The following is a 9,518-nucleotide window of genomic DNA, read 5'->3' as shown; positions in this document are numbered from 1 at the left end:
AAGCAAAGAAAGCTGAAACATTTACTTCATATACAATACAACAACAAGAGGTCATACATACACACAACACACCACCACCCCCATTTCACCTTCCCTTTTCCCAACCATTTATTAGATTCCTCCAATGGTCTTTTCTTTTTTTTCCATTGGATTGTACAGATTCCCAGCTGCAATCCCTTCTCAATCTCTTCATTTTTCTTGATTTTTGCATAGTTTATGTGATTTTCTTGGACTTTAAGACACAAAACTCTTCTGGGTCTTCTTGGGTTTTGCTTTCTTCTGCAAACTTTATCTGGGTTTCTCTGCACCAGTTTTTGCTATAAAGGGGTTGAAGAGAACAATCCTATTTTCCCAAATTTTCATTTTCTAGTTCAGCTTTTAGTTTTTTTATTTTATTTTATTTTTGTCAAGAAACTGGTTATTTTTCCTTTTTCCTTTTTTTTTTTGGGTTCTTTTTTTGAATTTTCTTTCAATTTATTTTCTTTGGATTAAAGAAAAAAGAGAGACATGGGCAAGCATGGACCTTGCTATCACTGTGGTGTAACAAGTGAGTTTTTGTTTCTTCAAATTTCCTTTTAAAATTTTGAATATTCAAGAAAGTGAGTCCTTTTTTTTTCTGGTTTTTTTTTTTCTCTAATAAATATTCTGTGAATTGTTTTATGTTCTTAATCAGTTAGTATGGAAGAGAATACCCGAAAACTGGTTGCATATGAAAAGGGAAGAAAAGAAACGGAAAAAAATGAAATATGTGTATATATCTCTATATTCTGATGGAATATTTACCCCCTTTTCGTGAATTTATTGATTATTGGTGGATAGAAGAACTACAAGGGTTCTTCTTCCTTTGAATATATGTGCTGGCTTGAATTTGTTACTGAAATCAATTGGGGTTTCTTATTTTTGGGGATTTCACAACCTTTTCTGTTTGCCGTGAATTCTTCTTTGACTACTTTGTAATTTGTGTCACCAGTAGAAATTGAGGTTGTGTTTGTTGAGAACTGGGAAATTAGAGGGTCTATCCTTTGGTTCCTCTTCTGTTTTCATTGATTTTGAGTTGTTTCTTCTTGAAACGAATTCTATTATTGAGTCAAACCATATTTTTCCCCCTTCCTAATTTGATGATTTCACTGAAAAATGTACTTTTTGCAATACCCAAGTTTCAATTCCTTTATGTCTTCCATTGAGTTCTTGCTAGATTGCTTGCTCATATCTTACTATAATGGACTATTTTCTGGCTAGAACTACAGCTAAACAACCATTCTCTCAGTCTTAATTATTGCTGAAATATTTGCTGGCTCTAGAGTGACCTCTTGAATTTGCCTACACATGTTTTTCCTCTCAAACTGTTTTCTCTTGGCTTATGGTTGAGAGAGAATTAATCTTACACCAATGCTATTAGGTTTCTCTACATTCCAATATTGCTCTTGCTCAGTTGAAAGTTCTCATTCTGATTTATATCCTCAATCTCTGTTGATGGGAATTGTTTCATTGCTTTTATCTCCGGACTGTGGTGCTTAATTTCAGAAAGGGTCTTAGCAGCCAATTGAAGTAGTTATTAGCACCCAAAACATTGCACCATTCATTCTTCTTTCCAACAGGGTTTCAAAGGCTAGTTGGTAGTGCATTTTGTTTAACCTCCCAGGTCATATTGTCATCTCCAAAATATTTTTAAAACTTTCCTTAGTTTGCTGCAACTTCAACCACTCAACTGAATTCAGCTAAGTTCTTTCCAATTCTTTGTCAATGTGTTACATGTGTCCCATTTGCAGCAACTTGACGTGGTCAAGTGATCATTCAATTCCTATAGTGTCTTTATTTCTCTTGCATTTTAGTTTTTGGGGGAGGGGAACGATTTGCGATTGTCCATTACTAATGGTTATGAGGTTCTAGTGTGCCTTCTTCTTTCTTGAGCTCAGAAGTCAGAGAGAGGCAAAGATTTCATGGCCAAATAGATTTGGTAGAGAGAAATTCAGGATTTCTGACTTGCTTCTCTTACTAAGCACTGAAAAATGGTGCTGTTTCAAGGAAACTCCCCAGGACCTGGACAATCTGAAGGATAATGCTAATTCCTTCTGATTTGTTTGTAAACATGGTTGATGCTGCTTGTTGTAACCTTATTGTTATTGGTCGGGTTTCAGCTGATGTATCAATATGATAATCTCCATTATCGCCCATGCCATTAGAGAAACTATCACCTAGTTGTTTTCTGTTCATCTAGGACTTATGCCACTGATTCCATCCCTGAACCTGATTTCCTTTATTTATCCTTTGCTTTCTCTCTGTGGCACTGCTTCCATGAAGAATTCACTACTTTTTTCACTAAATGCACTTGTCTATAAATTCATAGTTGGTTCTTCTAATGTTTTACTCTGTTTTTTGTGAGGGCAGTTTTATTAAGTGCTGAAAGGAGTGAAAGGAATACTGACTGGTTGCATTCTAACTAACTATTAATCAAAATGCTCCATGTGTTATTCAAATGCATTTCTGGTTCTGAAAAATCCTTACAAGTAAGACTTACTAGAAAACTTCGCATCCACTTTTTCAATTGGCATCTACTTCTAAACTTGATTCTGGTCCTATTACCAGTTAAGAGCCTCTTACTTTGGCTTCTTATGTGGTATTTCATAACAACATAATAACATTCTTATATGGTACCAAGTTTGCAATGTATTTGAGTTCTACAGAGGGCATTATCAGTAACCCACTAGAGTCTACATGTGGTTTGGGAGGCTTCAGCAATGTCCACAGTATTAGTCACAATTGATTGGGTGTTGTATGTTTTGTATCATGAAGAGTTGCTTTATATTTGTATTCTATAACGAAGAAACACATTGAATAATAAAATGTTATTGATCATGCATTGCTAGTGAATATGCTCCATTTCACATTTAGATTTGGTGGAAATGCATGATGTGCATTTTCATTTGGTGATGGTTAATCCAAAATGATGTCATGCAATTGGAAACATCTTTACATGAAATTTAGAGTACGTTTGGTAGTGATTCTAGGAAACGTTTTTAATCTTTCTAATACTTGAAATTTTTTATCATTTAAATATTAGAAATGCTAGAAATGTTTTCTAGAATGGCTCCCAAACACACTCTTAATGTCCTTTTAATTTGATTGCTTGGACTTTGTTATAAAGAGGATAGACTAAACTTTGTGCTAATGGGTTGGCAGTGGTGTGCTTTTAGATGATGCCTTTTTCTTTCAAGCCTTTCACTTCTAATTGTGGCTATTATTATTTGTGCGAATGACATTAAGTTTCAGAAAAGCAGTTCTTCTTGTCATCTGAATTGTGTCCTTAATCATTTTTCTTCATGAATTATTTAATGCATATGGATTGCTGATTACCAATCATTGTAATAGACACCCCGCTTTGGCGCAATGGGCCTCCAGAGAAGCCAGTACTCTGCAATGCCTGTGGATCCCGATGGAGGACAAAAGGAACCCTTGAAAACTATACCCCTCTACATGCAAGGGTAGATGGTGATGATGCTGAGGACTACAGGGTTTCCAGAGTGAAGAGCATATCTATTAACAAAAACAAAGAAGTGAAGCTGCTCAAGAGAAAGCAAAATCAAGATAATGTGGTGGTTAATGGTGTTGCCTCTGATTATAGCCAAGGTTCCCGGAAGGCTATAGATGAAGATACAAGTAACAGATCAAGTTCTGGGTCTGCCATATCTAACTCTGAGAGCTGTGCACAGTTTGGCAGTGCAGATGCAAGTGATTTGACAGGTTGGACACTTGCTATAATTAACCTTCACCTAAAGATAGTTTCTTGTTTCCCCCTCTATTTTGGTTAGTCATAGGGGATCTGCTTTGTTACATTGACGGGTGAACTCAATTGGAAATATATTGGATACAATGAAAGAGTTTCATATTCCATTGCCAATTTTAAATTGCGACTGGAAATTCATAAATAGGGTCTTCAGAATTGAAATATTTTGATTTAGAAATGCTCAAAAAACCCAACATTACTATACTTATCAAAAAAAAAAAAAAAAAACCCAACATTACTATAAAGTTTAAATTGAGTAGCATCTTGTTAATAATGACTCATGTGCTATTTCAAAATAAAGAGAAATGGCTTCCTTTAGCTTTTATGGATGACATTATTTAGGATATTGGCTGCTATACACATATGGTTATTGTGCAATACTTCAATAATATATCAAACTAACACCATCATCAGAATGGTGTGTTCCTATTGGAAAGAGAAGAAAAAAATCAGGGCATTGGATGCCTCACTCAATTGTATTGATACACACCATTTTCATGACTTTATTTTTCTTAGAAACAAATGGAGCCCAAATGATCTGGTTGTAATTCAACAAAAAAGAAAAAAATCTCAGTGCACCCTTCAGGTCTTGATGTGGGTTATTTTTGCTATATATATTTTTATTTTGATTGGATGGTATATTTCTATAGATTTAGTCATTCTGCTTGAGCATTTTTAGTTCTTAAACACCTGTGGATTTATATTAAAGGTACTGGCTTCATTTTACAAAGCTATATAGAAAATGTTTCATCCTAATGCTATTTCAGTGTTTGCTGACTATTAAGTTGCTTTCAATTGGGCCTTTTCTTTTATCATACAGGTCCTTCCCAATCCATTGTGTGGGATACAATGGTACCTTCAAGGAAGAGGACATGTGTGAATCGTCCAAAGCCATCTTCAGTCGAGAAGCTAACAAAGGATTTATGTACGATTTTGCATGAACAGCAATCTTCGTACTTCTCTGGATCGTCTGAAGAGGATTTGCTTTTTGAGAGTGAGACACCAATGGTCTCTGTTGAAATAGGACATGGAAGTGTTCTTATCAGGCATCCAAGTGCAATAGTTCGAGAAGAGGAATCTGAAGCTAGCTCTCTTTCAGTTGATAACAAATCATACCTGGTAAATGAGGTTTATTCACGCATTGGCGCCCTTCCTGTAAATACAAACAATAAGGGCATCAATTTTCCAAGTCCTGGGCTTGAAAAGATGAAGAAGCCTGCTGGACTGGGGATGCAACAAGAGCAAACAAAGAGGTAACTCCTTCCCACATTAGTTTTGACCATGAATTACACAAAATTCCCTTTAGGACTTGCATATTGTAGCTGATTATGTAACAAGGAACCAGGGGTAAATTCAGTGTCAATGGTTAACACGGCAATCTCTGAACGTGTAAAATGAAATGAACTGTAGTACAAATGTGAGTGTAGTTAACAAACATGGATACAATGTCCTGGACAGGTTCAATCAGTAAAAATAGGACTGTCTGACATGGAAATCCGGCATTAGTATGAAACATGGGTGGGACAAATGTGGGTTGTTGGATAATGTTTCTGCTTTGCATCCTTAATTTTTCTGTTGTTGGAATTGCAGGGACAAGTCTCAGCACGAAAAATTGCAAATCCTAGCAAATCATAATTCACCTCTGCGTTCCATAGATCTAAAAGTAAGTTGCATTCATATACTATCTGTTTAATTGCATTGTAGAGGGCAATTCCTTCAAAACACGATGTCTTCTTCTAATTTTACATTTCTGTAATTAGGTTCTCAGTGTGCCTCTAGTCAGTGTCATGATGAGAGAGTTCTTCACATGTATGAAGTTTTTTCCTTATCATACAGAGAATGATAATTTTCACCTATATTAAAACGTTCTGAATCACATTTAAAAAAAAATAAAAAATAGGCATATGGAACCTACTTTATCATGAACCTCATAAACGATGAATTATTTAGAAATATTGCAAATGATTTCCAAATTATTCATAAAATCCTGAATTATCTGGAAACATTCCAGAATGACAACATATACTTTTTATTTATAAAATCATGAATTACCAAGCATTTAAGTTAATATTGAAGTTCTTTGAATAACTTCCAAACTTCTTGCATGAGGCCAATTCCTTATCATCCCTAGTGCCCATTCATCCTAAATCTCAAATTTGTTGTTACCAGGAGCATGTCCTTGGACATTTTTCTTCCTAAAATTATTGAGTGCTTATCATGATTACTGACCTATCCATATTTGGTGTAGGATGTAGTTAACTTTGAGGAGTTTGTTGGACATTTGACAAATGAAGAGCAGCTGCAGTTACTGAAGTATCTACCTTCAGAGGATACTGCCAAACTTCCTGACAGGTTGGTTTTTTGCTTTTCATGTATTATTTATTTTTTGTTTGGTTAAGCCCAGAGAATATTGTATCATATGAAAAGTTGGAACATTTTGTTGCAATTAGGTATGCTGCATTTCATAGGATATCCGTTGGGCAAACTTACATGAAGAGATAAATCACATCAATGTTAAGGCTTTCCTAACCCACATGGAAGTGTAGTCATCCCCTTTTTGGCAATGTTTGAGCTTAAAAATCCATCTTTGATTAAGTCATTGGGAAGAACCAAATCATCATCCAAATTTTTAATGGGAGCTTGAACAACAACACCTGCTACCCAAAGAACTTATTCAAATACCATGTATAAAAATGGATTTTTTTATTTTTAATTTCTCTTTCATTTTCATGTGGTTCTAAATGGTCTTTAATGCTAATGTCTATGAAATTCTAATTCCTATTGTTTTTTAATTCTAGTTCTTGCATGTAACTTTTTGAAAAGGAGCGACTTAAAATTCCATAATCCATATGTGCATAGTGCATCTCATATCTTTAACATAGATAATAGAGGATTTTAAAGAAGTCGATGCAGGACCCAACATTAACATATTACCTTTGTTGTTTCTTCTGCAGTCTTAAAAGCATGTTCGACAGCCCTCAGTTCAAGGAAAGCCTTTCTTTCTTCCAGCAGCTGCTCGGGGAAGGGGTCTTTGATACCTCTTTCCCAGGGGTGAAAGCTGAAGACTGTAAGACTTTGCAGAGGCTTGCATTGTTGAATTCTGAAAAATCCAAATGGGTGGAACACTATAATTTACTTAAGGTTTGAATTCATTTCTTGATCATGTCATGAAAAAGTTAACTATGATTGTCTTTGGAAAATGAATTTACAATTTCTCTGGCTGCAGAAATGTAAGAATAGTACTGGAGTGTCTGTAGTTGTGGGAGAACCTAAGGCCATTGCAGCAAGTAATTTTGCAAATGCCAAGAGATCTCGTGATGCCCAAAATCAAAATTTTTCAGGTCAGGCATTTTTCTTTCACTGTAAGAGATTGAATGACTCAGAGCTTGTAAATTTCTGTTGAAACTAGAAGAACAGCTAGTAGATAAAAAAATAAAAATAAATGGGAAGCAAAAATAAGAGCTTCCAATGCTTAGGGCACTCCTCAACCTAATGATTATGGCATGCCTTATTTAGTTAATACAACTGAAGGGGGGTAAAACCTATCTGCTTCCAACCTCAGCTGTGATTTCTAGTTACAGATTTGTGAAATTAGAAGTGTAGCCAAACAATTTCTTATACTTGATACTTCACATGTTAAAGTTCTTTTCTATATCTCCCTGAACTTTTTGCCTTTCTTTTGCACCATTCTAGGAGGCTTAGAATTGCTAGACGTACACGATCCTGATAATTTGTCATTTGATGTGTTTCCCAGGAATACTGTTAATATGCATTTTTAATGTCAGTTTAGGAAATATTGATTGACACTTGCATGCGTAGCCAAACAACATTTTTTGGCATGTATCAAACTGTTGGACTGATAATTGAATAACAAATTCTCATAATACTAGAAAGACATTGTTGTTTTATCTTTTTGTATTGCACAGCTGCAGCACGAAGTTGAAATTCTTGTAGTTTTCAAGCCTTTCAAGGGGTTGATGATGGTTGCTAACAAGCAACTGTCTTACATTAGAATTAATGAACAAGCCGATTTGTTACTTGACTTTGTACATAGTATATCAATCATGCCTGCTGTGATTATATATATGGTACGTTACAATTGTTCTCAAGAAATATCTTGTGTCTTTCAGAAGCAAGAACTACGATGAAGAGCCCGAGAAGGGTGATTATGAAGGCAGTAGAAAAGGAACATATAGACAATGAAGGCTCTAGCTTCAGTCCAAGAAGTCTATTTGCCTTGCCTCCTGATGGTGGCTCTCTTGAGCTGGATTCATTCACCTTTGGTGATGAAATTTCTGATCATGATCTACTGCTGGATGTGCCATCCAACAACTCATTCCCACAGGCAGAGCTCCTTCATCCAGGTTCGGGCTTTGGCACCCAACTGCAAAGCACTAGTAGTAGCTCAGCATACCCTCATCTTTTGCGTCCCTGACAATGATGTTAAACACTACTTTAATCCTTAGGGCTATGTAGGTATTTCTTCTGCCAAAAACCCATTATGGGTCCACATATTTTGCATGCCAAAAACACAAAAAAGGAGTTAATGTGAATGAGGTTTGATGGTTGCTCTTTTTTTCCTTGACCTATATTGAACTTAGAATGCTAAGGAGATGATGTGGGTGGGCTTTTTGTATAGGTTGACAAAAGGTTGTAATATATAGCTCAAAATGCAGAAGAGATGGTAAGTTGCAGAGTTTTGTATGCAATTTAGTTTTCTTTCTTTTCCTTTTTCATTGCAAAACAACTTTGTAACACTCTTATATTGGCTTGCTTTAATGGTTTTTTGGATTTACCTTTTGGTTTCTTCTCAACCAGGAAAAAATAAAGGAAAGAAAAGAAATAAATTGTGGGATGTGGGATGCATGTGAAAGAAGTTGACACCTATGTCTTTCTTTATCCTTTTTTGAGGGATTCCTGCATAGTTGAATTGGTAGATTGTTTCACAATGATAAGATTTTGTCTGCCCACCTGTTCTGTGAAGTATTTAAATATATGTATATTATAATCAAATGGGTGTTTGATTATTATGGAGACAGTGTCCTCAGTGAGAAGAAGAATGGTGTTTTCTTGAAGGAGATTACTAGGTTGAAGATGAAGAAAATGAAACAAAGGTTGAAAGAGGAAAAAGTTGGATTGACAAGGTGGTAGAATTCTAGATTTTCTTTTCTTTTAATCATTCTTGAAACCAAAGTCTGGTGCCTTGGAAGTTTCATCCATTGCCACTTACTTTCCCCTGAATGATGATATTTTCACATTTTCTGCTCTAATGGGATTGCTGTTTGGTGAAATGAACGGTAAAGACTCTTTCAAATTTCACATCCCATACCAATCTAGTAGATAGAAAGGATGACAAAGTCAAGAAAGCCATGTGAATGATCTGTTGGCCTTACTTTTTATTTCAACTTTATTTTAATCAACTGCAAATGAAATAAAATTGGGCATATTTAGAGCACTGGGTGTTTGGATATGAACCCAAAATCCCCTTTGGAATCACTTTCAAAAATGCTTTTAATTAATTTTCATTAATTGTTATTGTTTTATTCATTGGAAGCATGATAAAAATGAATATTAAATGAGGCATGGATCCAGATAATCCTATAGAATTATAGGGATTCTGCCCCATCTGTTTAAAAGTGGAGGGTGGATATCTGGATCCAATGTGGAAGTGAATATATTCTGAGTGGGGAAGGATTAAAGATATATTTGTGTCCATATTCTACACACCATCCCA

General features: G+C 35.3%; 1 protein-coding gene across 1 annotated transcript; it reads left to right on the top strand.

Moving 5' to 3' along the window:
• The first annotated feature begins 428 nt into the window (after positions 1-428).
• LOC117917347 (GATA transcription factor 26) lies at positions 429-8,579 on the top strand. The gene is made up of 8 exons (XM_034833592.1): positions 429-547; positions 3,370-3,741; positions 4,605-5,037; positions 5,375-5,447; positions 6,033-6,136; positions 6,739-6,925; positions 7,011-7,125; positions 7,915-8,579. The coding sequence occupies exons 1-8, from the start codon at positions 508-510 to the stop codon at positions 8,217-8,219; spliced, it is 1,629 nt and encodes a 542-aa protein (XP_034689483.1). The 5' UTR covers positions 429-507; the 3' UTR covers positions 8,220-8,579.
• Positions 8,580-9,518: the final 939 nt, after the last annotated feature.

Source organism: Vitis riparia, chromosome 1 (assembly GCF_004353265.1).
Source record: "Vitis riparia cultivar Riparia Gloire de Montpellier isolate 1030 chromosome 1, EGFV_Vit.rip_1.0, whole genome shotgun sequence".
NCBI classification, from domain to species: Eukaryota; Viridiplantae; Streptophyta; class Magnoliopsida; order Vitales; family Vitaceae; genus Vitis; species Vitis riparia.
This window is presented reverse-complemented; position numbering and strand designations above follow the sequence as displayed.